Source organism: Aplosporella prunicola (genome assembly GCF_010093885.1).
Source record: "Aplosporella prunicola CBS 121167 unplaced genomic scaffold K452scaffold_9, whole genome shotgun sequence".
Taxonomy (NCBI): Eukaryota; Fungi; Ascomycota; class Dothideomycetes; order Botryosphaeriales; family Aplosporellaceae; genus Aplosporella; species Aplosporella prunicola.
The window spans coordinates 711,678-737,698 of NW_022983537.1; the positions used below are offsets into that span (position 1 = coordinate 711,678).

Here is a 26,021-nt window from a genome sequence, read left to right on the forward strand (position 1 = left end):
AAAAAAGCGTGCATATGTAGAGTGCATGCCTACGCGTTGGCTCAATGAATCGTGACCGCGCATAACGTACAACCCACGTTCACTCATTTGCTTTCCCACATTCTCGCCCGCAGCTGCCCGCCGCTCTCTCTCTTTCTCAAAAGCAGTGGCCATCGCCAAGCGGCGCAGCCAGGGGTCTGGAAACGGGGCGGGCCGCATCCTTACTCGCATCTGCAGATCGGCCGGGCAGGGGATGCGCTAGCGCTCGTTTTGGGTGGAGAAGGCAATGCGAGAATCTGAGAAAGAGGGCAAGTGGGGAGCGAGCATCAGAGACGGGGAGCTTGGCAGGCTGCGAGGGGAGGGTAGCAGGTGAGGTTGGATGCAGCGTTCGCTCGGGTGACCTGGGCCGGCCGTGTTTCTGGCTGCGTGCAAGGGTTGGGGAACGTAGCACTGTCCCGGGCGGCGGGTGGGATGGGATGCAAGCAAGCGATGGCGGAGGCGATCTGCCTATGTAGGTGGGTGTGTGGATGTGTGTGGGTGGTGTGGTGTCCTCCTCCTGGGTTCATGAAACTGTGCTTTGCGACTGCATGGCATGCTTCGTATGCGGCTAGGACCATCTGCTTCATAATGGTATTGCGTACCTTTTACGTGGATAGTGGATTCAAATTTTTCACAGGTGAAAGCCACTGCTACGCTGTCGATACCTGGCGCTTGGTGTGGGCCTAGATGCTTCTACACATACGACTAGGTTAACGGAACCTGGGCCCTGCCAATCGTTTGCTCACGCCGTTCAGGTCTCCTGATATTGCTTGAACATGTTGGCATACTCGAAGAAGCTGGCCTTGTACGCGCGCTCCTGTGTCGTAAAATTGACGTACTGCGGCATCCGTTAGCATGCCATTGCCGCTGGCTGTGCGGCAAAACTTACCTGCAGTCCAAATTTGATTGCAAAGCCGCTGCTCCATTCAAGGTTGTCGACAAACGACCACGCCAAACAGCCAATGACGTTCACACCCTCACTCATTGCCAGCAGTACCGCGCTCAGGTAGTTGCGGAAGTAAGCGCTGCGGATGGGGTCGGTCAGGATATCTATCTTGTTCGTTTTGAGGTTTTCAAACGGCTCGGCGAAGCCAAACTCGGTGATGGCGATGCCTCCTTCCGGTGCCCAGGTGTCCTGGATGTAGTGCAGAAAGCGTGGGACCCAGTCTACGGCTGAGTACAGCCACTCGGTCGTGAGTGGGTCGGAGGCGGCGCCAATGGCCCAGTTGCCACCTTCCGAGTTGTACGAGAAGCTCTCGTTGTAACAGCCTGGATATAGCTCGTGGCTGGGGTCCGCAACGCAAGCCTCGATGCCTGAGTCTGGCGCGAAGACAAAATTGCTGGTATATGCATCATGAGCGAAGAAGTCGGCGGAACCACGTATCGCCGCTTTCTGCTCAGGTGTGAACTCGGGCAGAAATTTGGATACGTAGGCTTTCAGGTGTGGTGGGTAGTCGCCATCGATAAAGATTGGGTGCGCGAAGTGGCCTTCGTTGAAGTCCCAACTGCGCTGTACCGCTTCAGCGTCGGCGCTAGAATTGGTACGCGGGATCTTATATCCGCCGTTGTTCTTGAATGTTATGGTACTGTTCGGGCTGAGAAGCTTCTTGCCTAGACGGTAGGCTTGAGCGTGCGCGAGGAGAACGTTGTGACTACAGATATATGGCTGTTGCTCGGCTGGGTAGACTATTGACGAAAAGTAGTGCTTAGTAAGCGGATAATATCCACAGTACACTGATCTTTCATTTATTGTGTACCACTGCTTTACCTTGGGGCCCCAGCGGGTGAAGGCGACACGGGCGTATTCGACGAAATCGTCCACGATTTCGGGGCTCAGCCAACCACCATATTTGTTTTGCAAAAAGAGCGGCAAGTCCCAGTGGAAGAGCGTGATAGCTGGCTCAATGCCGTACTCCAGACACGTCTCGATAACGTCGTCGTAATGCTTCAGTCCAAGTTCGTTGATTTCGCCGGAGCCCCATGGGAAGATGCGAGACCACGATATGGAGAAGGAATAGACTTTAACGCCAAGTGCGGCAAGGCGCGCGATATCTTGGAGACAATGTTAGTTTTGTTTTTCTAATATGAATGACTAAATTCGCATACCTTGCTTGTACATGTAGTATTCGTTGTTCGTAATGTCACCGGTATCATTTGTGACAACATAGCCGTTAACCCGATGGGAGAAGACATCCCAAATTGACGGTCCTCTTCCTTCATCTTTCACCGCGCCTTCGATTTGGTATGCTGCACCGGACACACCCCACCAGAAGTCTTTCGGGAACGACCAGCTTTCGTTTTTCGGCTGCAGGAAAGGATGCTGGCCACTGGGGAACGAAGCATAATAAAGCGGCGGTGGCAGTATGAGTTCGCTCGATGGAACTGGAGTCGCTTCCACGGTGGTGTTGATCGGAGGGCTGGCAACCGGTCCGACATATTGGTTCCAGTAGTCTGTTAATGTAAGTTTTCATGTCCTGCAATATGAATGAAACACGCGCCCATTTCGCGGAACCCCAACACAGGCATTCATAAAGCTGCCGCCTGCCCATTCCGCGAACTATCCGCATCAGCTACAAACATCTGACCAACATTGCTGAGCTACAGTCAAGACTGGTTACAACATTCAAGCTAGTCAGCAAATTCAGACCCCTAAAAAGGCGTTCATCGGTATGCCGAGCTAGCGTTTTCGTATCCATTCGCACACCTTTACCGTTATAGTGAGAGAAACGTAGTGACCAGTCAATGCTAAAAAGGACCGGATTGTAAACAGTCTCTTCAAGGGTCCAAGGCTCCGACTAGTCCAAACGGCGTAACCAGTTTCGACTGTAGGTAGAAGCCACACTGCCCATTAACATAGCGACGGCACATCCTCGGAAAAATGGTTCGACGAGAGAATTAGGAGTAGGGAGAGAAAAAACTGAGGACGCCTCACCTTCCAACGAGAAACCAGCCGTCGTGCTAAAAGCAGCTGAGCCGACTGTTTGTGTGCCACCCAACGACGAGGCCGAAGTCGCAGTTGCAACCGTCTCCTGTGCCACTGCCAAGCAGCCAACCAGTCCAAAGAGGAAAATTCCGACGTCCATTGCGGGAACCGGCATGTCGACTTAAAGGACAGCATCTCAGCGCGCACACAAGCCCTTTAAGAGTAGGACTGAATCCTCCGAGCCGAAATTGCTCGTCATAACAATAGACCGAATAAACAGGCTTCTCAGCAGGTCTTTTCAAGTATTATCCACACGCTTTGCGGGGAAAGCTGGGGGATATCCGAGCAGAGCATGACGCAAGATTGCAAGTTCGCGGGGCCGATGCGATACTAATGCGGGGTATTTGCTGCCAAGATTTTTGGAAAATTCTCCCAACTCCAAAGTCCTGTTTTGGAGCGATCTCGAAGTTTTGATGCGGAGAGATGCAAGAGTGGGATGGAGATGACGGAGACCTCGCGTGAACTCGGGTTTTCTGAGGCTTGAGAATGCGGTACTTAGGCTCTTCCATTTTGAGAATATTCTCAGACTCGGGCGGTTGGCGCAATGGTAGCGCGTTGGTTTTCGGCTCTGCTTAGAAAACACCAAAGGTTGTGGGTTCGATCCCCATGCTGCTCGCTTTTTATTATTTTGTCGCCAAGATGCTTGGTCTGGTTTATTTTGCTGCTCGGAATCGACCTGCAAAGGGTCGTGGGTTGTTGTTGTTGATGGGGAGAAGGAGAGCGCGTTTGTTACGGGCAGCGACGCGGTTGCGGCGCAGCAGCGCCGAATGTCCGACCGTCCTGCCGTGGCGCCGGGTGCTCCTTTCACGATCGCTCAGCCTCGTCAGAAACACAACCACCGGCATCACCGCGCGTCGTCAGGCGGGCAAGGACAGTCTCACGCTACTACGTTGCTTCATTGCCTCATTAAGTCCGAATATCAGGCCGTCTGGGTATTATCTAAGGATGCGACAGGCCAGTCTCAAAGTCCCATTGTCAAGCTGACTTGACGCCCTCCTCATTCGCCGTTCTTTTTTCCCGTTTTCCTTTTGCCGTACCCCATCACGCCGTCTACTTCTTATGATACACCAGCCTCCCTGGTGCGTAAAAAAACAGCCAAGTTCAAGAGAATATGAGTACAAGATTAGAACGATTCGCAAACACACGATGACCAGGATATCCGAAATGACTCAACAACCTGAGACCCAACCCCACCCGAAGCTCCGGCTGCTATGCATCCCTGGCTCGGTTCTTTGACTTGGGATTCTGGAGCTTCTCGATCATCTTCCTCGCCTCCTCTTCTGGCTCTTCGCGCGTCAAGTAGGTGCAAAGGTCCTCGAACGAGACCGACGCGTTTCTGGCCTTCTTGCCTGACAATGCCTCTTTGAGATGCGTCTCGTAGTGCGCTTTCCGGTTGTCGTTGCGGCTGAACCTCCTACGACAGCACGGGACGACGCAGGGGAAGGGTCTTTCCTTGCTGTGGGTGTTCTCATGCCTCTTGAGGTGCTCGGGACGGGCAAAGGTCTTGACGCAACCTTCGAAACGGCACCTCTGCTTCTTGGTCTCGCCAGTGGCAGAGATCAAGCGACCAGAGAACGGGTCTTTCTCAAGGCCGGTCTGGCACTTGACTTCGACAGGGCATCCGGACTCGTCGAGGCGAGCGTAGTACGTGTCGAGCTGGTTTGGCATGCGCTTCCGCTTGATCACACCGGTCGGACGCTTCTCCTTCCTGCTGTTCCTCCGAATTGGCGACTCCATGAAACTTCTGGACCTTCTGGCTGATGTCTCGAAGTCATCGTCCCTCTCTTCCTTGATGCGAGGCTGGATGATTGAGCCCGGACTTGTTGAGGAGCTGTACCCATCAAAAGATGCGAAGCTATCATCAAGGCTATCCGAGTGCATGTGTTCAAAAGACCTGTCATCGGGCGAAACGAAAGTTTCTGTCGGCTGGACCAATGCGGACACTCCGTTCTCAAAAGTTGGAAGATCAAACTGGGTAGAAGGACCCGTATGCCACTCGTAATCTAGGCCGACGGTGGTGTTTGTTGGTGCGTCATCATATGCCTCCGAGGTCAACGCCTGCATCTGGAAAGCAGATGTCGTAGCATGCGACATGTTCCACATGTCGGTGGAGGGGTAGATTTCGGCTGCTGGTTGCAAGGCCCTAGTGACTGCTTGAGGAGCCATGTTGGACTCAAAGGCCGGCCCCATGTCTCCGGAACCAGGCATGATGGTATCGCCGTCGTGGCCTGCTACCCTGAAAGTGTTCTCAAGATTGACTGGCTCGTTCAGGACCCACGCTTCTGACCGACGACCAGGGGCTGTTGACCTAGCCTTGGTCGTGTAAGCCAGCGGGTTTGCCCAAGCATCGGCAAAGTCTTCGAAGTCATGACCCGAAGATTCTTGCGATGAGTTCTCAAAAGGCAGGCTGGAGTTGACCAACATCCATTCCTCGGGTAGAGGCTCCCGCGCTGAATGAGGAGTGGGTGGCATTTGCGTCGAGCAGTACGATGAGTTGTTGCTGGAGAAGCTATGCGCGTATGAAGCGGCAGACTGCATCGAAGCGACCGAATCCCGACGACCGTCGTAGGCAGAAGAAGATGGAGTAAGATATCCTGAGCTTGGATAACTGGAGCTGGAAGGCTGCGACATGTCCATGCCTTCCGTCTGAAGAGGCGCGATCAAAGGCGCCGCCAGGGACCGGTCTCGTGGTCGAAATCCTGGGGTCAAACAGTCAGCCCTATTCCTCCCTCGTGTATAGAGTGGCAGGGCAGGGACGAACTGGGTAATGAGACGGCTTTGGAAAGGAATGATGGCTAACCCCCGGTTGGTACCTTCCAAGGCACTCTGGAGAGGACGATACAAGGGGATATAAAGTGTGAAGGCGTATGAGATGTAAGGGCCAGGTAAATGAAGACGTCAGGATGGATGAAATAAGGGGTTGATCGTGTGCTTTTGAAGGCAGTTGAGATTCGGCAGCCAGGCCGGAACGCCGTTGAACTAGACGTTGAAGTCACAAAGTCTACTCACCAGCGTGGTACATTGTTACAATTGGCGCGCGGTTGTGTACGCGACTGGTGAAGGGCGTTGGAATGGTGGCCAAATGTCGCGGCTTGTTCTGATAACCTTCAACTAGACTGACGGGTGCTTGTGACAGGTCTAGCCGGCGAACTGGCAATCGAGTGCCGTGGAGGGTGGCGCAAGGCGAAGGCTGGAGTAAGAAAAGACGATTAATCTCCCAACGATCTTCCGGATTGTACGGGACAGCTGCAAGGGGTTTCAGGAACAGTTCGAAGATCCAAATACGCAATGGAAGCCTCAAGTGTGTAGGGGGTCTCGACTAGTCAAGAGCTTTTGGGACTTGGGGTTTCTTATGAGGGGGCAGAATTTCAGGCACTCACCTTGCAGATTGTCAGCTGGGCGCTCCCGCGGGACCGGTCGAAGAATTCGGAGTGTGAGAGGGTGGTCTGCCACTGTAACGTCAACCTCACGAGCGCTTGCTTTATGGAATGATACCCTACCACGGAAATAACGCCACGCCGCTGTGCTCTTTCACGTCGATGGCTGCCGGCTTTCTAAAATACCATGATGGGGACTACCGACGCAATTCGCCGTACTTCTGATAAGGTTAAGGTCGAGTACAGCTAAGGTACAGCTAAGGAGACCAAGCGCTTCACGACGCCTGCATACATATGCAGGCATCATCAATTACTCGCATCATCAACGCTCTGCACCCCACACGAAACACGGTCCAGACGTCCAATCACACCAGTACGGAGCACGTAGAATCCGACCTTTCCCTTTCAGACTTGGGCTCGGCGAGGCAGGCCCTCTCCTCCGCCCCGCCTACTGTTGCCATTCCTATGGAAAGTCGCGCAGGCACTTGCAGGATCCGGAACGCAGATCGACGCCTGGAATGGTAGGCTTGATTTGTGGAGAGTGGAGACGCTCCAAACGGCGCCAAGCCATGTTGTACGCCACATGCTGCAGCCCTTCGAAGGCGAAGACATTCGTCAGAGCCAATGGCCGCCGTTGCCAGCGGGTGACAGTATTGTCCAGAGCTAACTGGCTCCTCATGGAGCCTTACCAGAAGCGGCCGGCAAGCACTCGGGCAAATCCGATCAGGATATGATCGGGATCCGAAATTCTACGATTGGATACCACGACGGCGGCTTCAGGAGGGACGAACGCTCAAAACTGGTCGATGCGGTCACTTGCGATGACAGCTTGATGCCGTTGCCTATGGTGGAATATCTCAGCTCCGGCCGAGAGCAAGGCGACCAGTCTCTTTCCCACCTGAAGTTTGTTCTCACCAATGACATGGGAGGCAGAGAGGATGGAGCCCTAGCGGATCAGTCCGCTGAGCCATCCGAGCATCGGATCTGATGAAGAGCACATCCGTATTTGGCCAGTCCATGTAACACAGCATAATGCAAAGCACTCGCAAATGCTTTGACCCAATCTCGGCCTGAGCATCGCCTGCATCGGTCATTTGCCAACCGGTGCAAAGTCGGCTGTTTCGGCACTGTCGAATTGGCATGTTTCAAGCGCGTATGCGCTGGAATGCATGATCTGACATTCGGGCTTGCTCCGCCGAGCCATCGAGAAACACGCGGAGAAAAAAGCAGTCACGGGAAAACGCTGTGTCGTGCAAATGGAGAACGTATAGGCGTACGAATGACTGCGCGGCACTCGCTTTCGGCCGCAGCTGCTGCTCGATTGGTGGCCCTGGGCGTTGTCTTTTGCCTGCACGATGTCGTCGGATGAATCTCAACTTTGACCCCTGCATTGCGGCGACCGCTCAGACCGGGATATTAGCGACGGGAGGTCGCAGCTTGTTAACGCTCCGGCGCAGTTCACCGAAAAGCTAAAACATACGCGGTATACGCGATCGTTGTGGCTTGCCTCGTCCCCCGCCTTGCCAGGGCGCGCCTCTAGGTATCCCTTGAGGGGTCATCGCGATCGTCAGGAAGACAGCGCGCCTCATCGCCATCGCGGTCTCAACGCGTACCTAATTGGATCATCTTAGCCTGCTTTCACTGTGCAACCTCGTCGCGCTCCGTGAGGCGTTCCCCCGGGGGGTTGGGAGAGGTGCCTTGCCAAGACGCAGCCGGATATGACAGATCGTGAGCTATGGCGGCCGAGACGTGTCTGCTGATCTAATGCTGTCTGAGCGTCGTAGGGCATGCCGCTCAGGCACCTTGATCGGCCATGCTACCTCGGCCTCCAGTTCTGTCAGTATATCTCCCATGATGAAACACTATGCAAGTGCCACAGACAGGCTCGGCCGATGATCGAAGCTTGATAAGAGCGGAGTCCCACTACTGGCATCGCAATCCAACTTCTTGGGACGTTCATCGCGCAAACCAATCGATCAGCAGCTCTCCAGTCGCGCCTGAGATTGGCCCAGATTGAGTTACCACGTTGTGAGAGGCGAGTGAGAAACAGGCCAAAGCCTACCGTGGATCATGCAACGACCACCATTCAGGCCAATGACAACCCTTCCCGTGCGCGTCAGCAAACAATGGCTCAAAATGCGCTCTCGCCCTGCTGACTCTGTCACCCTACCGTCAGTGAGCCCAGAAGACCGGATACCCAGGACCAGAACTCTTTCAGCCCCCCGTTGCACTACATGGAGTGTTCTTTCTCATCCGCATAGAGTCGCTCCAGCCCGATGTCCATTTCACTCTTCCTCTCATATCCTGTTTGATGCAGCACTACCTCCCGTTACGGCGATGTTGTGGCCAAACTCGGAGACAGCATTCCAACACCATCCCACTTCATCTAAACCATCCTCGAATTGCGCTACCCACCATTTCGAGGTTCCAGGGCGTTTCTTCACTTCTGACACAAATAACGCAGAAAAGGCTGCTAGATCTTTCCGCTTGCCGATTGACAGGGCTACATTACGTTGTCTTACATGCGGCGATGAGCTCTTTCGGGAAGTAAGCTTCGCCACAATATGCCGCCTTGATTTCATGCAACATAGCTTGCTGTTTGCAAGGGTCCAGTGGGGGTCCGTCTGTACCTCACTCCGGTCTGGCCTTTCGTGAATAACCAGGTGCAGGGGGTCGACTGTTGGTATGGAAGTATTGAATGCCGGACGCGCACAATTTTTGCGATCGTTTGCGTTATCACAAAAGCTCATAACCAGATGCCAGTCTTTGCGGGTCACCGTGTCAGTAATCGTCTGCCTGAAGGCTTCGGACTACAAACGCCAGACTACAAACGCCAGATGCCTGTTGAGATATGCCAGATGCGCCAAATTCTATCCGTACTACCGTCAAAGTCATGCTTTCTAAGCGCGCATGCGGCACAGTCGATGGCGAGTATCTTCAGCATGTCCAGCCGCCTCGATTACCGCGGCTAACCCGGCTATCAGACTCCCCCATGTACACCATGGCCATTGACAGTGGTACGTTGAGCGTCCGATTTCGCACGGAGCAACACCATGTTAATATATGCGAAACAACTATACGTCCGATAAGCTTCTTGATCTTCCCCGGCCCTGCATACTTCGAAGCCCACTTGTCTGCAGCTATCCAGCATCGACATCCGCCAGCCGTGTTAGGTCCTGCCAAGCGGATCATTGTTCTTCGAATTAGATCACCACTGCGCCTGTCAGTGCGTCGAATCCTGGTCAAAATCTTCCGGATAAGCTTGATCTTCGCTTGTATCCACCCGAGTCTCCACAGAGTTCAACGGTTAAACCTGGTAGACGCTCACAATGCCCTTGGCGACCTTCAACACAACATTTCTCTAGGCTAACGACCAGCTTCATCTAGACGCATATGCATCCCCGCTGCATTCCCCGTTCCCGTCCGACCGAGATCACTCTCCGCTCAGCGAGCTGGCAATGGCCGCCGACGCTAGAATTGTCCAAGGAAGGGCGTTAGACAACCACATTGTCATACAATCCATTATCGAATATTTTGAGAGGACCGGGTACGTCGAACACCGGAAATATCATTTAGCTCAACGCTACGGGAACCCCGTGTCCGTTTCCACACGCTAAACTCAACGGCATGTCGGACATCGGTCACATTGTGCTCCGTCAGCGCCGGAATAAGTCAAGTCCTATTGTCGCCTACCATGGAATGGAAGGCTTGGACGGCGGCGCCTCGTCGGAGTCATGGCAGCGCGGCCCGCGAATACGGCGACCCCGAATCGCTAAAGCAACTAAGCATGACTAGGGGTTGTTGCGTGGTACGGCGACCAATCGAACGGGCGCCAGCGGTCTTTCCCCACACCAACATTGTCAGCCAAGCATTAACGGTGACGCAACGGCCAGACGAGTGAGGTGCTGCGGGAGCGTCCGACTTGCTTGGGTCCGAAGACAAAGGGATGACACAATCATCGAAGATGTGACCAGAAAGAGAAGTGATGCAGTGGCCTGATGATCCAGAGCTCCACTTGTGAGGCAAAGTCTAGCGGGACCCGAGGTGTTGGGACAGAGAGCGTTTTTTCCCCTCAGCAGTCCCCTCAACCGCCGTGACCAGGTAAAGTGCTCGGAGAGGTTCGGCGAAGAATCTTCGATCGAGCCACGCGTCCCCACTGCAAGCGGACACGCGGTTTAGCAGTCTTGTCGGCCCACGCGGTCTGCGGCATCTCCTCCTGCCCCGACTCGAATATCCATCGCGTGCGTAGCGGGACCCAGAAGACGTTGCTCCGTCATCCAGGACTAGTGGCAGTCGGCGATTGCAAAGCACCGACGTGGCCGCATTCGGACATCCACAGGCATCAACATGTTTGCTCCCATCAATCGTCGATGTCTTTCTCACACCACCTCGCTTGTTGAGCGCAAATCACTGGCTCCCCGGGTGAAGTGGGTGGTTGCCTGCTAGGCGGCTGGTATCATCAGCTGTCTCCACTGTCGTATGCAAAGGCGTGATTGCTGAAGGTGAAATCTCGATGCGCGGGGCGTGGCATACGACGGCGGCTGAGGATACGTCGTCAGCAGAAGAATGTGCGCGGGTTGTGACGACTTCGAGCCGCTGGCGCAAAGTGACGGACCAGATGGGGTTTGCGTCTTGCGGGAGCATGGCTGTCTTTCAATGTTCCTACGGTCTTGCTGTCGCTGCCGACATCCCACTCACGCTTAAACTAGCTCTCGAAAACTCATTGTACGTGTTGAAGTCCTAAACGTCGAGTTTGCCAATTCATTCCTCCAGTCTCTCCCCGCTAAATACTTAAGCAAAGCTATCAGAAACTGGTCTCTGCGTGTCTACATTGCCGCACTCGCCGTTTGGGGGCGTTTACTGGAGCTTTTAATATGTTATCCTACACTTCGTGTTAGCAGTCTCACACTGCCCTGTTATATTATGAGAACTGCATCATAATGCGTGCTTGCGTACGAGTGTGGACTTCCGTAGGTAATTGTAAGGCCCTATGAGCTGTATTAATAGCATCTGCTAGAGGTACTATCAGCTCCTTATAAAAGGAGTTTTTATTTACGTTAGATGGCGAAAATATAACATGTCGCTCATGTCTATCTACTAGAAGGTACGTACAATTGTTGACCCCTGAAATACCCATCCGTCCGCAAATTCATCTATCTGCACACACATCCACGATCCATCTGTTTGTCCACCTTCATCATCGCCAGCCCATGTCGCTCATCATCATCATTTCTATCAATTGAGGTTCTGTATAAAGTTGATTATGTGCCAAAGTCCTTCGAATATCTTTCCCGGTTTATAGTCTGCCCAGTTCGAGCCCCAGAGTCTCTGGCATAGTAGGGACCTTGAGCTTTACGATTAGAGATCGCTTAGACTTTCTAGTCTTTCGGGACCTGGATCTGGACCCCATCTTGAAATTCAGCAGATACCTGCTACACAAACATATATGCATATTAGCTGCTAACTTCTTATAAAACGACATAGGTTTTAATTACTTTTACCTAACGGCTCTGAGCTAAGGTATCTGCTTCGGCACCTTTTAATAAACAGCTTTAGAAGTTGTCTCAATAAATACCCTCAGCAAATAACCTAAGAAACTTCGCTTTCTATAACCGTTTTATCTGCAGTCACCCGTTTCCCTTTTTGTCTAGAATTTAGATGTCTACCCTTATTTTTAACTCTTTCCTCCTTTATAATTATACCAGTTAACTTGAACGTTAAGTCAGTCATGCGCCTACGCGAGAGAACTCAGGCGTTCGAAGTTGCTGAACTAATTGTATTTTTAGGTGATACAGAAAAGGCAGCGCCAGATCCAACTGTTACTTCATGTTGTAGGTAGCCATTGCCTGCTCTTATGAGCTTTTAGTTATTCAATGTTGAAACTCGAGATCCTAAGTTATTTATTTAGGTAGGTAAAGAATTATATAACTCTCACTTAATCTGCGTGCTGGATATTAGACGTTCGGCCTTATATATTTTAGTTGCCGCTATAGGCATACGGCGGGAGTAAACTCGCAGGGCATTGCAGTAACAGTTAGGTCTAATATTTCAATACTTACTAGGTAGGTATATGTAAGGACGTGATTGTTCGAGCACATACCTAGGTACCTTATTAACTAGGTATAGGTATGATATACAGGAGAACAATTCTCGAGCACCTCTCATCTATCTATCGGATGGAAGTGCTATGTTGACCTAGATACCTACGTGGGTACCTAATGTAGGCACTCTATGTGAACGAAGACATGAAGCATCTTCCAGTACTAAGACGTGGTATACACTGGCAGTCGCGAGGGAGGGCAATTGCATACTCTACCGACGAAGCCCGTCTTGCCTTCAGACTGGGTATCACACCTGCCAGTCTACCCGCGCGTCTTCCTCTTTTGTCCACTAACCGACTAGTAATAACCCCCCCCCTCCTCGTACCCGACACAACACCCAATACCCAATACGCGATACGCAAGACCCACGCACCGCGCCCCCATCGTGAGCCCCCCGCGCGCGGACAGGCCCCCCCCCCTTCTTTTATATCTCTCTCCACTCTCTCCATCCCTCCCTCCGTCTTCCTCTCCTCTAGATCCGACAAAGACATCAGCTCCGACCTATAGAAGCTACCTATCTAAATACCTAGGTACCTTACATCGCCGTTTAAGCCCTCTAACTTTTCATATTCAAGCATCAAAGCCGGCGTCACAGACACCTCGGTTAAAACAACAACAACAATAAAGCCTCTGCCTAATCCCAAGCCCAAGCTCAAGCCCAAATTCAAGGATAACGCTCCATCCTATCCCGAGTCTTTTTCTTCCCCACCCCTACCACCCACGACGCTCTTGTAGTATATAGACAGGGCCGCAAGTAGTAGCCGGGGTAGTGGAATCATGACTGATAGCATAGAGGTAAAGGAAGGAGACGATATGCCGTTTGTTTTATTATTATAGCAGATTTTCTGCAGTACTGAGGGTTTATACGTGCTACGAGCTGCTAGCGCAGCCGTGAAGGTGGTGGAAGTGGATAAGAAGAAACTAGATATAGATATATGCTTATATATTACACTTCACTAGGTACCTTACGCGGCGATTCGGGCGTATATGTTTCTAAGTACCTTGAGTTGAGATTGGACAGGCCCCCGTGATGTATGTGTCTCTTCTTTCCTTGATGTCATGTTGAAGATTGCTGTTCCACACCATAGTAATCGGCGAAGTGAGTGCGTGCTTAGACGAGGTGGTATGTTTGTTTGCATTAAAAGTGTTGAAAGGAAGAGGAGGTATTACCTACCGAAATAAGTAGGGTAGGGAGAGAAGAAACCAAAAGGCAATCTAGAAACAAAACGCAACAAATTCTCCGCAAAAGGGGTATCCAAACCAAGACCCCACCGACCATCTAAGCCAGCTCATAAATCTTGTCATCAAACTTCACCGGGAACCTGTCCCTCCCCTCGGCGTCCTCCTTCACCCACACCGAAACACTGCACTCGCTGCACGTAAACTCCGCCCAACCGCCCTCGCCAATCGTCACGCGCGCAGGCTCCTCGCCGTCCCTCGCCCACCCCAGCACATCCGTCCACACCTCGCCCTCCCTCCCCTCTCCCACACACATCCTCCTCGACCCGGGCCCCGCATTACTCAGCACGACCGCGCAGCCCTCCGCGCGATCCCACGTCCCGCGCCGCACCCACCCGATACAGTTCGCGTCGGCCTTGTTGCCGTTGCCATCGTCCTCCTCGCCCTCGCCCAGCGGGCCAAAATAGTCCTCGCAGTCTCCGTACGCGTAGAGACTGCGCGCAAGGACAAGGGCGGGCAGCGCACCGGCGCAAGCCGGGGCCTGGACGTCGTCGAACGGCGTGTCCGGGCCGGGGAGCAAGCCGTACAAGTCGCCATAGAAGACGGAGGGGTAGCCGTCGGGGCGCAGGAGGATGAGGGCGTACGCGAGGGGCTTGAAGAAGTCGGCGATGGGTGTCTCGACCGTCTGGCCGGGCTGGGTGTCGTGGTTTGCGACGACGGTGACGGCGCTGACGGGCTCGGCCGCGACGAGGCTGCCGTCGAAGACTTTGCGCAGGTCGGCGGCCGCGCCCTCGCTGCTGGAGAGCTGGGAGAAGTTGTTGAGTAGCGGCGCGTCGAATAGGCTGAATTTGTGGCCCATCCGGTCTAGCCACTGCGTTAGTGTCGGCGTGTCGCCGACCCAGAACTCCCCCACCATGAAGACGTCGTGGCCGCACGCGTCGCGCACCGCGCTGACCCACTCGTTTGTGAACCGCTCTGAGAAGTGCTGCACGGCGTCGAGGCGGAAGCCTTTTAGGCCTAGCTCTTTGGTGATCCAGACTCCCCAGTTCTTGGTGTCTTCGATTACTGTGGGGTGGTTAGCGCACTTGTACGGGGTAAGGATCAAGTGGAGGGTATGTTCGTACCTTCGTCGTGCGAGTAGTCCAGGTCCGCGAACATCATGTAGTCGGCGTTGCCCTGCTCCTTGCCCACGCTCTCACTCCACCCCTTCCCCTCGCCACAAATCTTATAAACCGCCTTCTTCTCATTGGCAGCATTCCAATCCGTGCCAGTGAAATGCTGCCAATGGTACTTCTGGCTACTGTACTTGTCGCCTCTGCCGGGGAAATCGAAGCCCAGCCACGCCTCGATCTCGTACGGGTCGCCGACCTCCTGGTTGCGGTCCTCCTCGTCGACCTCGACGGCCTGGCACTTCTCCTTGTTGTCGGCGCCCGCCTTGTGGTTCAGCACCGCGTCCCAGTACAGCCCGACGCCCTGCTCTTGCGCCTTCTGGCTCAGCTCGCGCAGCTGCGGCAGCGTGCCCCATTTGGTGCGGACGCTACCTTTCTGGTCGAACTCGCCTAGGTCGTACAGGTCGTAGATGTCGTAGCCGTTGCCTTCGGGGGAAGAGCCTGTCGCGGGGCCGAGTTAGTGCGCTGTGCTGGCTAGTTGCTCGGGAAGGGAATTGCGCGCGCGCGCGTACCCTTGCACCCGGGCGGCAGCCACAGGTTCGTGATGCCGATTTCTTTGATCGAGGGCAGAGCCGCGGTCAGACGCTGCCAGTGCTTGCCGTCTGCGGGGACATTCCACTCGAAGCCTTGGAGGAGGGTGCCATTTACGGGCGTGGGTTCGCGCTTTTCGTCTGCTGTTTCTCGTCAGAACGTCATACAGAAAGATAAAGATAAAGGGGAAAGTTAAAGTACCTTGCTCGCCCATATCGATACCAGCTCTATCTATGATTTTACGCTGAAAAAAGTTGTACGAGCAAGAAGTGACTGGAACTGGAGGCCAAGAATATTGCGTTGCGAGAGTAAACAAGCCTTTAAATCAAGACAAAGGGGCCTAAATAAAAAATAAAATAAATAAAGCCGCCGACCATGGCTTTCACTACTGTATGAGTTGGCATTACGTAGATGGTGCGCAAGACACGGGCCCAGCTCCGAGCACGTCCAGGAATAAAACCTGCATGTCGCGGCCCTAATCGGCTTGATGGAGGATTTTGGGAATGCCAGCAGGGCCCGAGAGCCGGGGGTGCGATAAAGTTGCGCGCCTTTGACGTCGGCGCGCGAGAGACGTGCGGCGCGGAGGAGGGGCTCTTCCGGGTCTGGGCCTGCGTAGCGGTGTGGAGCAACTCAGCTCCCCACGGAGAGAGCTCCAGCTTATCGGCCCGTAAATATCAAATACATAAAATGCCCCGGGGGCTAATGGAAATGCTGTTTGATGATATTGACTACGGCCGTTGCTACTGCATTATTGACTTCTTGCTGAAACTCCGTTTACCCCCACCTTTGCCTTTAGACCCCATCCCAAATCCCAAATCCCATTAACGCCTTCGCTGGTATACCCGATCCGTCCCATACCGTACAAAATAAACAATGGTGGTGGCCCTGCATCTACAGGCCCACCCAATCGCCGTCTGTACCGCCTTCTAAACGCCGCCCATCTCGACCTCAACATCCTCGTACGGTTGAAGAAAGTCGGCCTCGTCAAAGTCGTCATCCACGATCACCGGAACATCGTCTCCCTGGAGGGCGCCCCTCCTCTGGGTGCTAAGAGCGCTCACGCCCTTTCTCTTCGATTTGGGCCGCGCAAGAGGTCGTGCGGAGCTCAGATTCGGCATCGACGTGTGGCTGACGGGATAGGTCGTGCAGGGTGAAACCTGGAGATCGTCGTCCGCGAAATTGGCAATGTTGGTGTTGAGCGCAAACAAAGCGTTACTGCGGCTTGGTTGCGCGGTGGGCATCTCCTCGTCGTCGTCTTCCTCCAAGAAGCGCCGCTTGTTCGCGCTCGGAAGCGGAGTGCGCACGGCGTCAGGCGACAAGTTCGAGTTGCTAGACGCTTGCGATGAGACGGCGAAGTCGTGCGCCGCATAGTTGACGGGGCCGTAGGCGTCCACCGGGGCGCTGCCCGGCTGGGTGGTGTGACCGCCGACCTTGTGGATGCCGCAGAAGGGCAGCAGCTCGGCCGGCCTGTTGGTAGGCCCCGTGTATCCGTTGTACGAGATGGCGTCGTTCGCGGAAGTGGGCAGCGTCTTGTGCGTCCGATAGCCCTCCGGGACCGACTTGCGCACACGCATGCCGACGTTCAGTAGCGACGCCTGGACATTGGCCGGAAGTGGCGTCAGACCTTGGTGCGGCGGCGCAACGGGGGAATTCGAATCGTAGGCGGCGGCATCGGCGCGCGCAAAGTATGAAGTGATGGACGGTTGGTAAGGACGCTTGGTGCGGTGCGTGGCTGCCATGGCGGGTGTTGAGAAGTGGTAGTGGTAGATAGTGGTGAACGAAGGACGGAGCGCGGGCTCGTAAGGTAGAGCAGCGGAAAGCTTGGACGACGGGAAGCACGGACTGGGCAGGAGGGATTGGAGGAGTGCGGAGGTGAAGGAGAAGGGGACTCAGGGAGTTTGCTTGGTAGCTGAGGGTGGCTGGTGCGCGCGCGCCACGTCAAGTCGCGTCTTTGACACGATCCCGCGTCTTTCACTCGGTCCGTTTCCCCTCCACTTAGCTTTCCTGCTTTGTCTAGGTAGACCAGACAAAGACATGGCAGCTGCAACCTCTCTTTATTGTCGCAGTCATTGTTCAATGCGCTTCCGCTTACGGCTGACCTGCAGGCACCATTCCTTTGTCTAAATACACGACAAGATGCTGTGACTGACAACCGTGCGGGAACCAATCACAGACAAGACAATGCTGCATCCAACATTGGCAAAGTGCGATATGACTGCAGCAACTAGGTTAGAATCACGTCCCAAAAATAGAAACAGGCTAGACGATGATGAATAATGTTGCTCTCATTCTGACAGAAGCTCCAGATCAATTCTAGGTATGAAACTCCAAGGTCTATCAAACAAATCCTATTTCTATAGAAACACAATCAAGAACAAAAGCGACTTTTCTACCGTAAAGAAATGGTATCTCACAGACCTCCAACAATCCGGCAAAAGTAACCCATCTTGCTCATCTCAACCACAATGCGCCAAACCAGCCCCTCAAATGTAGTCAAACCATCAAACAGAGAAAGCAAACAAAACCAATCACACAACAGGATGCGAGTCCAACGGCCCCATCTCTCTCCGCCCAGTGCCCACCTCGCCACTCTCCCTCTCCAGCAACGGCGACGGCGAAACCCTCATCCCCTCATCCCCACGATAGCCTTCAAGCGAAGACACCCTAGAAACCGACTCTTGAATCGGCGAAATCGACATGCCGCCATCTGCCCCTCCCCGATCAGAAAGTCTCCGCAACTCTGCCGTATCGAGAGACGAAACCGTGTAGTCTGACCGCCGCCTATCAAGTTCCCCCTCGCCCTCGCTAGGCGGATACATGGGCGACGCCAGCGGCGACGGCACGCGCGGAACCGACGATGACTCGGTGCGCGGCCGCAGATGCAGCGAGTCGCGGCCGGGCAGGAAGCTGTTTCGGCGGGGTGAGCCGTCGCCGTCTGTGCTGGGCGCGTAAGACGAAGACGCCATCGCAGGGAAGTGTTGTTCGTGCGCTGTCATGCTGGTTGATGGAACGAACGCGTTGTTGTCCTGGCGCAAGGCATTGCGGCCATAGCTGCCGACACGGCTGTGACTGGGCGCCGAGCCGCTGCTGCTGAACGTCAGGACGGAGAGGCGCGGTTCGCCGGCGATGCTGTCGGCAGGAAAGGCGCTTCCGATGCCGACGAGGTCGAGGGAGTGTCTTTGCGAGCAGTTGTTGTTAAGGTCGTGCGAGGATGACACGGCGAGGTCGAGGGGGTATAGGGACGGCCGCTCGTCGATGACCGATGCGTTCGGGGCCATGGAGCTAGAGGGCCGCTTGCAGGTGCAGTTTGGTGCACATGAGCATGAGTTTTGCTGAGCTGTTAGTGTCTTTTTGTGTCGAAGGTCCTTCAGCCGCTCCAAGTCGTCAGTCTCGCGGCCTGAATTTCGCCAGTCGGCATCTGCGACGGGTTTCTGGTACGCGCTGTTGTTGTCTGGTTCTAGTTGGTTCTCGGATATACTCTCAAGGGCTACTGCTAAAGGTGGAGACAGTGCTGGCTGGTTCCCTTGGTCATAAACAGTGCCCACAGCAGACTGATCCGTTGCAGTTAGACCCCGGGGTTTTCGTTCTTGAGAAGGTTCCTCGCCCGTTACAGTAAGTTCCTGTGGATATGCTGATGTCACCCGATCAGGACCTTGTCGTTGGTTGCGGGTTTGGTTGTACTTGTTCGTCCGCTTCATTGAACCTAGGCATTTTATAATCTTCCTCATTTTACTTTTGCCTTTGTCCAAAAGAGTCGCGCGGCCTCGATTTTCCGGAGCTTCTGTTTCGAGCCCTGGAAGACCACGCATCGAGGTACTATGCTCTATGAAGATAGATTGCCTTGGTCGGTCACTGTCCCCAGCAGCTCTCGTACGGACTGGATTTAGATTTGGACCCTGCATGTGCTCCATGAGATGCTGTTCTGGAACTTGCTTCGTAGGTTCTTGTTGATTGGATGGATGCGGTTTTGGCTGTTGGTTGTCCATGGGGGTATCGCCTCTATCATAAAGTATACGAGGTATCGCAAGAGTAAATGTAGGGCTTCCGAGGGCACTCATAGCATTCATCTCAACCAATGACGATATGCAAGGAGCATCTCTGAAGCTTCTGAGGCCATTGTGTGGGTGATCATCAGTGGTTGGATAGATGGGAATCGTCTGCTGCGATACCAGGGACGCGTGCGTAGAGTTTCCGCCGAGACCGAACCATTTGTGACCGCAGTTCTCGCATCGTATTCCGTTGTAGACCCCGGGATGACGTGAAAGCTTCAACTTCATCTTGTAGTGCCAGTGGTGGCATACTGGACAGCTACCTTGGAAGCGGATGTCCCAAAACCCAGAAGGCACGTCAGAGAAAGACATGTCGGAGAGCATCGACAGATTCGTATCCATCCGGCTGCCAAGTGTGAATGAATTGTCCGGAACTACGTTAGTGGACAGCGATGGCGGCGGCATGATGAACCTGGCAGACAGTGTACGGCTACAACTGAACGGGCCTTGTATATATACGCGTTGAATGCCAAATCAAAAGAGATCGATCGACAGTTGCCAGCTCCTATCGCTAGGAGTGTTTGAATGCTTCTCCTGTAAGGACGAAATTACAGGACCTAACTGACTGAAAATTGTTTAGTTCATAGCGTGGATTTTGACACGTCAACTCGTAGAAGCTCTTCCACTTACCTAGTCGGGGATATAGTTTGGTAAGAGCCCAGGTAATCCGCTTTGTATTTGGAGGAAAGCCTCCTCGGAGGGGCCCAAAGTTTGCGTGAAGCCAGTATGAAGTCCTACGAGTGGACGATAGATCGAAGGCTAGGTGTAGACTTCTCCACATACGAAGAGGCTACGCACATCTCCAAGATAAAAAAACGGTATAGGCGTAGAATGTGTGGATGGAATATGTTTGTCAGTGTCGGTAAGACTCGCCCTACAGGTGCATAGAGAATCGCGTGGGATAAAAATTGAGGGGACAAAGCAGAAGAGTGGAGCAACGCAGCTGAACAATGACATTCTAAGGAAGTTCTTATGAAAGACTAACAGACCCTGGGGTCCCGTTATACCCTACCTCTTGCGCGTTGTGGCATAGATCCCTGTCGTCATATCCACGAGCACCGAGGCTGAGTGGCTTCCAATATTGTGGCACAGCCCGCAGCCTGGACGGGCACTCCGCTTCTCGAGCCTCCGCCCATGTGCATTAATAATATGCTGCCTGGGAAACGATACGGTGACGGGCTATTGTAGCATTACACCACGATATTTTGCCTGACGTTGATCCTGAGGATGCCAGACCGGTCCCTAAGGCAGAAGTGTCAAAAAGAAACAGAGGAACACGTGGTGGGCGAGCTGAAAATAGACCCCGCAGCTGAGAAACGCCATCTGCTCAATCCAGGATCAAAGCCGTGTATGGCTTTGATTTATCAGTCAGGTCACTACCATATTGGCAAAGAAGGCGGCCAAGATCCTAAAGTGGAATCTTTGAGTAGACTGTCCAGATCCCTTACGAAATCATTTTGCCCAAGTTTACGCCGAGTTGGAGAGATGGCCCCCACTAGGCTGTCCAAAAAAAGAGAAGGTGGTAAGCAGACGGAGGCTGAGAACCACATGGCCGGGCCTCACATGCGAGATAGCCGACAAAATCATCTGCTTGCAGTATGTAAGAGCGCATTTTCCACGCTACCCACGCCGAGCAGTCTTCGCGCTGAGGATAGGTTGCAGCGCTGTCTTGCGCCCAGCTTCTGCAGCTTATGTCCTTTACATGGGCGTCTGCGATTTCCTGTTAACTTGCAGGGTCGAAATAGCAATGTTTACACAAATTTTGACCGGTCTGCTTGCATCTGTGTTCCGCGCGGGCGTACGATATAAGACGCAGAAACTCTTGATCTGGAAGACGACAACGAGGCGAATCATGAGCCGATCAACTCACCGTCGAAACGGGATGCCGCGAGGCTGATTCCGCTTCCGAAAGGATTCGTAAAAGGCCTTTATGAGGTCATGACGGGTCAAAAAGCTGGCGGGTGTTGAGGCAGTGCAGACGCGCCCCTAGGATAGAGAGTCAGGCGAGAGACGTGCCGACCCTTGTGCCAACGTCAGCGACAGCGAGCGCAGCAACCGCAGCCTTGAATGAGGTCGCCAGCGGGCTTGCCGCTCGTCGCTCACTCCGGGAAGCCGTGCTTGCATGTTGGTGAAGCTTTAGAATCCATAAGTAGTTAAGCATCCGCGCACCGATGGCCGTCTCCGATGCACGGGAGATCGCGGCCATGCACGCACGGAAGAGTCTGCAAGAGGAAAGCCGCAACGCGTGACCAGCGGAGAAGAGACGATGGCCATCACGCGGTGGTTGAGCGATCCCCGCACTCTCTCCAGGCACCCGGGGCCGACGTCGGGAATGACGTGGGCCGAGATCGGACGCCGCCTCTTACCTCCCCCACCTCGGTGGAATATTTTGAGAGTCAAGTCCAACACCATCACACCCATTGCTCGCGCATCATGCCTTCTTTCAACATTGTAGTCTTTGGCGGTAGGTTTTCACGGCATGCCGTCAACTGCTAGCTGCTAATAACTCTTGTAGGCGACCACTGCGGTCCTGAAGTAAGCTTGCATCAGACACCTTTGCATTCACTCGACGCAAGCTCACGTTAGGACACCAGGTTACGGCTGAGGCCATTAAGGTACCGCGACATCCCCCAAAGCTCCTCAGGGACCTCGCTTACATTTTTAGGTCCTTAATGTTATCCAGAAGGAGCGCTCCGATGTCCAGTTCAACTTTCAGGAACACTTGCTTGGAGGTGTACGTCCACGAACCCATATCTCAAGAAATCAACTCAAGCGCGTGCTAACGTGGGTGAATATTAGTGCTCGATAGACGCCAACGGCTCTCCGCTCACCGACGAGGCCCTTAACGCGGCGAAAAACGCCGATGCTGTCCTGCTTGGTGCCATTGGTGGACCCGTGAGTCCCTCCATCCAGATACTGTAGAGCAGAGTGGTAACTTGACGTTGTTTGCAGAAATGGGGCACTGGCTCGGTTCGCCCCGAGCAGGGCATCCTGAAGCTCCGCAAGGAGATGGGCACCTTCGGTAACCTCCGTCCCTGCTTCTTCGCTTCCGAGTCGCTGGTCGACGCTTCCCCCCTCAAGGCCTCTGTCTGCTCCGGTGTCAACTTTAACATCATTCGCGAGCTTACTGGCGGTATCTACTTCGGCGAGCGCAAGGAGGACGATGGCAGTGGCGAGGCCTGGGACACCGAGCCGTACTCCCGCCCGGAGATTGAGCGCATTACCCGCCTGGCGGCCAATCTCGCCCTTCAGGAGGACCCTCCTCTCCCCGTCTGGAGTTTGGACAAGGCGAACGTGCTCGCCACCAGCAGACTTTGGAGGAAGGTTGTCACGGAGGTTATGGAGAAGGAGTACCCGCAGCTCAAGCTCGGCCACCACCTCATTGACTCTGCAGCTATGCTGATGGTCAAGAACCCGAGGGCGCTGAACGGTATTGTCGTTACCAGCAACCTCTTCGGAGACATCATCTCCGACGAGGCTAGCGTCATCCCCGGCTCCCTGGGTCTCCTTCCCAGCGCGTCTCTGAGCGCTGTCCCTGATGGCAAGACTAAGATCAACGGTATCTACGAGCCTATCCACGGTATGCATAAAAATCCCATCTCAAAATTCTCTCACTAAGTCACGCGCAGGCTCCGCCCCCGACATCTCCGGCAAGGGTATTGTCAACCCCATCGCCACGATTCTCTCCGTCAGCATGATGCTCAAGTACTCCTTCTGCTTGCCTGACCTCGCCAAGGCCGTTGACCAGGCCGTCAAGGTTGTCATCGACAAGGGTGTCCGCACGGGTGACATTGGCGGCACCGCTAGCACCAAGGATATGGGTGATGCTATTGCGTCTGAGCTCGGCCAGATTCTCAGCGGCCAGAAATAGGATGTAAGATGTCGGAATGTTTGGAAAGAAATTATGAAAAAAAAAGTGTTGTCAAATGATGAAGTCTGTAGAAGAATATAAAAGACTTGAATACGTAGCTCGTGCCAATGACATGGATTCACGCCATGCTGATAAATACGCGCGCCGTGATGGAATGTACCACACAGGTACTGACCGCCCGCGAATCGCCATTTAGGGCTGCATTAGCGCTCGGCCCGTTTCAGGAGAGGTACGTCAGAGAGCCGACGTGGTGAGTGACCGGAGACAAGCGGAAGACACGCTGCAACACGTCTCTCAAACCTCCAACACCTCGCACGTTATGGCGGAAGTTCTTCCGGAAAGGAAAGGGTTGAGGGCCCGAATAGGTGCCGCGTTGCGGCCCAAGAAGTCGCACAAAGCCTTGCGAGCAAAACAGTCGTCGGAAACGTTGAGACCATCAACATCACACAGCACCTTCGCCTCGGATGCGCCTCTGAATCCATGGCCAGAGCCGCCTCCAGTCCCACAAATTCCCGACGCCTTCCAAGACGAGTTGAGGCCAACGACGTCGGGCGACGGCTTGGGAGCCAAGGCGGCCCGCAACCGGCTCAGGAAAAAGCCACCCACTCCAGTCGCCACCAAGTACGAGTCCAGGCCGGCTGGCGGCTATCGGACTCTTGCGGAGGCCAAGCTTAACGCGCCTGATAAGGGGTTTATCGACTCGCAGACGGGTGAACGCCTGGATACGACGGCCATCTTGCACGGCTTGGCTGATCGCGACGACGCCGAGGACTATGAGGAGCCGCATCTCCGGGAAGACGGGACTCTGCGGCCGCCCGGCGAGCCCATGGTAGCTAGTCTATCCTCTGAGCTTTGGAGCCGTATCGTGGCTTACCTAACCCCCACTGATGCTGCTAACCTCGCTTTCTCGAGCAAGACGCTGTTTGATCGAGTGGGATACGGCCCTTGGCTTGCCTTGGCCCTGCCCGAGAACCGGCAGTACAAGATCGACTTCCTTGTTTCTATGGACCAGTACCTCCCTGCCCATTTGTTTTGCTTTGCATGCGCGCAATATCACCTCAGGACACAGCCGGGCCAAGAAGAACTCAAACCCACCAATGTACTCAATCCGCTTTTCAATTGTCCAAATGCCTCGAATCCCTTGACACCGCCTGCGCGAGCACGCATAGCCCCTGGCCGGACCCTGCCGTTCACATTCGTTCAGCTTGCTCTCCGAGCTCACCGCTATGGACCGGCCCACGGCATCGAGATAGACGACCTGAACCGCCGCTGGAGGGACCGCGAAAGCGGGTGGTCGCACCACTCGCGTTACCAAGTGACGAAGCAAGGGCATCTACTCGTGCGGGTAGTTAGCACGTGCTTCGCGCAGGGGGGGCTGCCACCCAGCGGGCTGCGGCGACTGCTCTACTGCATGGAGGACGACTACAACCCGTACTTTTCGGTCTGCGCGCACTGGCGAGACGGCGACCTCATGAAGATCTGCAAGTGCGCGCTGGGCCATATCCCAAAGGCGCAGAACCGGGGCGGGCTGGAAGGGCAGCTGACTCGACGGATGGAGCAACAGGGGCTAAGGCAATGCGCGAACCCTCTCGCTATTGTCAGTTTGTGCGGCGAATGCCAGCCTATGCGCCGCTGCCCCGAGTGCCCCACCGAGTACATGGTCGAGATCCGCCGCGCAGAGGACAAGAACGACCCTACGCAGCGCTTCAAGCAGGCCATTACAGTGACGCGCTGGAGCGACCTTGGCGACGGCTCGTCGCCTGACTCACCGGAGTGGGCGGCTTGCAACGGCCTGGTTGAGTATGATTCCTTCCAGCATATCGGCCGGCGCGCCATCTCGGGCGTCTTTGAGAGCCATTCCACCAGCGAGCATATCCCCGGCCAGCGCATCATGTCGCTGAACCCGCGCAACGAGAAGAAGGGCGAGGCTGGCAACGACTGGTATTGAGCTCGGTGGTAGGCTACGCTACGAGAGCGAGCTACAACAAAAAGGCCGCAGTTCGCTTTGGACGGAGTGGATGCTAAATTTACCAGATCGGGAACGGGGCTTGCCCGAGCAGAGCTCCTCGCCTGTGTGCTCTTACGCCACCAACACACAGCTGCCGGCGCACAATACGAGGTCGTCGTTACGTCCCCCGCCTGGCTGGGCGATGCGGGCTTCGAACTCGAACCACGCGCCATGGAGCCCAGTCTGGAGCCGTCCGAGAAAAGACAGCACAGCGACCGCGTGGAACGGCACCCGGAAGCATGCGGTCAGATTCGGCGTGGGATGAGACCAGCGGAGGAGTTGGCGCGTTGTGCGATCTCAAGACGGCGTGGCGTGGCGGGGCGGGGAAGCGGCGAGCTTCTTCAAGCGCCCACGAGACGTACTGTAGGCACGTATGGCGGACGGAAATGAGATGCCGGCGAAGAAGAGAACGGGGAGGCCGCGTTGGACATGTCGACCACATACGTATTGGTACATTAAACTACGGCACATATACTCCTCCGCTGAAGGACAGCAAGCGCGGAGGCGATGGTGGCGAGCCGCCAGTGCCGCTGCTGGCTAGGTCGTGTGGATTGCTGGCAATTATAATATCTTAGTTTGCTTACATAGCTGTAGGATCCGTAACTGTAATTATTATTATCACTCTCATCATCATCATCATCATCATCAGCAGCAGCAGCAGCATCTCTCATCACTTTGTTGGCGACACCTGGCATCCACGTCCACTCCCTCCGTTCTCTCATCCTACGCCTAATA

The 26,021-nt window shown here is 54.5% G+C and overlaps 10 protein-coding genes and 1 non-coding gene across 11 annotated transcripts; 6 read left to right on the plus strand and 5 right to left on the minus strand.

The window, feature by feature from the left end:
- Nucleotides 1-598: 598 nt before the first annotated feature.
- On the minus strand, nt 599-3,535 carry K452DRAFT_268885 (glycoside hydrolase family 1 protein). Its single transcript, XM_033538913.1, has 4 exons — nt 2,951-3,535; nt 2,125-2,469; nt 908-2,070; nt 599-856 (listed from the first exon to the last, which is right to left on the minus strand). Exons 1-4 carry the CDS (start codon nt 3,114-3,116, stop codon nt 770-772), a joined length of 1,761 nt encoding a protein of 586 aa, XP_033399105.1. The 5' UTR covers nt 3,117-3,535; the 3' UTR covers nt 599-769.
- On the plus strand, nt 3,532-3,617 carry K452DRAFT_t64. The gene has a single exon. It is a non-coding gene; the product is annotated as a tRNA-Arg (tRNA).
- A 752-nt stretch (nt 3,618-4,369) lies between these two features.
- K452DRAFT_215001 (uncharacterized protein) lies at nt 4,370-4,552 on the minus strand (the record flags this gene model as incomplete). The annotated part of the gene is made up of 1 exon (XM_033536233.1): nt 4,370-4,552. A coding segment is annotated over one exon (183 nt), but the record flags the coding sequence as incomplete, so codon positions are not given.
- A 3,557-nt stretch (nt 4,553-8,109) lies between these two features.
- K452DRAFT_170340 (uncharacterized protein) lies at nt 8,110-9,131 on the plus strand. The gene has a single exon (XM_033535783.1). It carries the CDS (start codon nt 8,449-8,451, stop codon nt 9,031-9,033), a length of 585 nt encoding a protein of 194 aa, XP_033399107.1. The 5' UTR covers nt 8,110-8,448; the 3' UTR covers nt 9,034-9,131.
- Nucleotides 9,132-9,974, plus strand: K452DRAFT_170341 (uncharacterized protein). The gene is made up of 3 exons (XM_033535784.1): nt 9,132-9,305; nt 9,363-9,694; nt 9,766-9,974. Exons 1-3 carry the CDS (start codon nt 9,230-9,232, stop codon nt 9,874-9,876), a joined length of 519 nt encoding a protein of 172 aa, XP_033399108.1. The 5' UTR covers nt 9,132-9,229; the 3' UTR covers nt 9,877-9,974.
- Nucleotides 9,975-13,448: 3,474 nt separating this feature from the next.
- Nucleotides 13,449-15,736, minus strand: K452DRAFT_350433 (glycoside hydrolase family 13 protein). Its single transcript, XM_033545655.1, has 4 exons — nt 15,560-15,736; nt 15,340-15,501; nt 14,783-15,268; nt 13,449-14,723 (listed from the first exon to the last, which is right to left on the minus strand). Exons 1-4 carry the CDS (start codon nt 15,570-15,572, stop codon nt 13,759-13,761), a joined length of 1,626 nt encoding a protein of 541 aa, XP_033399109.1. The 5' UTR covers nt 15,573-15,736; the 3' UTR covers nt 13,449-13,758.
- A 331-nt stretch (nt 15,737-16,067) lies between these two features.
- Nucleotides 16,068-17,377, minus strand: K452DRAFT_286223 (uncharacterized protein). The gene has a single exon (XM_033540257.1). The coding sequence runs from the start codon at nt 17,095-17,097 to the stop codon at nt 16,285-16,287; it is 813 nt and encodes a 270-aa protein (XP_033399110.1). The 5' UTR covers nt 17,098-17,377; the 3' UTR covers nt 16,068-16,284.
- Nucleotides 17,378-17,886: 509 nt separating this feature from the next.
- Nucleotides 17,887-19,812, minus strand: K452DRAFT_297140 (uncharacterized protein; the record flags this gene model as incomplete). The annotated part of the gene is made up of 2 exons (XM_033541988.1): nt 17,887-18,909; nt 19,528-19,812. 2 exons carry the CDS (start codon nt 19,810-19,812, stop codon nt 17,887-17,889), a joined length of 1,308 nt encoding a protein of 435 aa, XP_033399111.1.
- A 1,015-nt stretch (nt 19,813-20,827) lies between these two features.
- Nucleotides 20,828-21,426, plus strand: K452DRAFT_170534 (uncharacterized protein). The gene is made up of 2 exons (XM_033535785.1): nt 20,828-20,929; nt 20,982-21,426. Exons 1-2 carry the CDS (start codon nt 20,893-20,895, stop codon nt 21,302-21,304), a joined length of 360 nt encoding a protein of 119 aa, XP_033399112.1. The 5' UTR covers nt 20,828-20,892; the 3' UTR covers nt 21,305-21,426.
- A 406-nt stretch (nt 21,427-21,832) lies between these two features.
- On the plus strand, nt 21,833-23,376 carry K452DRAFT_286226 (uncharacterized protein). Its single transcript, XM_033540258.1, has 7 exons — nt 21,833-21,871; nt 21,923-21,942; nt 22,002-22,022; nt 22,073-22,141; nt 22,207-22,302; nt 22,360-22,987; nt 23,037-23,376. Exons 1-7 carry the CDS (start codon nt 21,841-21,843, stop codon nt 23,276-23,278), a joined length of 1,107 nt encoding a protein of 368 aa, XP_033399113.1. The 5' UTR covers nt 21,833-21,840; the 3' UTR covers nt 23,279-23,376.
- A 149-nt stretch (nt 23,377-23,525) lies between these two features.
- K452DRAFT_350435 (uncharacterized protein) lies at nt 23,526-25,226 on the plus strand (the record flags this gene model as incomplete). The annotated part of the gene is made up of 2 exons (XM_033545656.1): nt 23,526-23,704; nt 23,912-25,226. Exons 1-2 carry the CDS (start codon nt 23,598-23,600, stop codon nt 25,224-25,226), a joined length of 1,422 nt encoding a protein of 473 aa, XP_033399114.1. The 5' UTR covers nt 23,526-23,597.
- Between the last annotated feature and the right edge of the window lie 795 nt (nt 25,227-26,021).

Coding starts and splice junctions, on each gene's coding strand:
- K452DRAFT_268885 (XM_033538913.1), bottom strand. CDS start 3,116: ATGCCGGTTCCCGCAATGGACGTCGGAATTTTCCTCTTTGGACTGGTT. Junction 2,071..2,124: donor ATACTACATGTACAAGCAAG/GTATGCGAATTT, acceptor ATTGTCTCCAAG/ATATCGCGCGCCTTGCCGCA. Junction 857..907: donor CAATCAAATTTGGACTGCAG/GTAAGTTTTGCC, acceptor CGGATGCCGCAG/TACGTCAATTTTACGACACA.
- K452DRAFT_170340 (XM_033535783.1), top strand. CDS start 8,449: ATGCAACGACCACCATTCAGGCCAATGACAACCCTTCCCGTGCGCGTC.
- K452DRAFT_170341 (XM_033535784.1), top strand. CDS start 9,230: ATGCCAGATGCGCCAAATTCTATCCGTACTACCGTCAAAGTCATGCTT. Junction 9,306..9,362: donor CGCATGCGGCACAGTCGATG/GCGAGTATCTTC, acceptor CCCGGCTATCAG/ACTCCCCCATGTACACCATG. Junction 9,695..9,765: donor GAGTTCAACGGTTAAACCTG/GTAGACGCTCAC, acceptor AGCTTCATCTAG/ACGCATATGCATCCCCGCTG.
- K452DRAFT_350433 (XM_033545655.1), bottom strand. Junction 15,269..15,339: donor GCTGCCGCCCGGGTGCAAGG/GTACGCGCGCGC, acceptor GCCCCGCGACAG/GCTCTTCCCCCGAAGGCAAC. Junction 14,724..14,782: donor GGACTACTCGCACGACGAAG/GTACGAACATAC, acceptor ACCACCCCACAG/TAATCGAAGACACCAAGAAC.
- K452DRAFT_286223 (XM_033540257.1), bottom strand. CDS start 17,097: ATGGCAGCCACGCACCGCACCAAGCGTCCTTACCAACCGTCCATCACT.
- K452DRAFT_170534 (XM_033535785.1), top strand. CDS start 20,893: ATGGCCCCCACTAGGCTGTCCAAAAAAAGAGAAGGTG. Junction 20,930..20,981: donor GTCCAAAAAAAGAGAAGGTG/GTAAGCAGACGG, acceptor CATGCGAGATAG/CCGACAAAATCATCTGCTTG.
- K452DRAFT_286226 (XM_033540258.1), top strand. CDS start 21,841: ATGCCTTCTTTCAACATTGTAGTCTTTGGCG. Junction 21,943..22,001: donor GCGACCACTGCGGTCCTGAA/GTAAGCTTGCAT, acceptor TTAGGACACCAG/GTTACGGCTGAGGCCATTAA. Junction 22,023..22,072: donor TTACGGCTGAGGCCATTAAG/GTACCGCGACAT, acceptor TTACATTTTTAG/GTCCTTAATGTTATCCAGAA.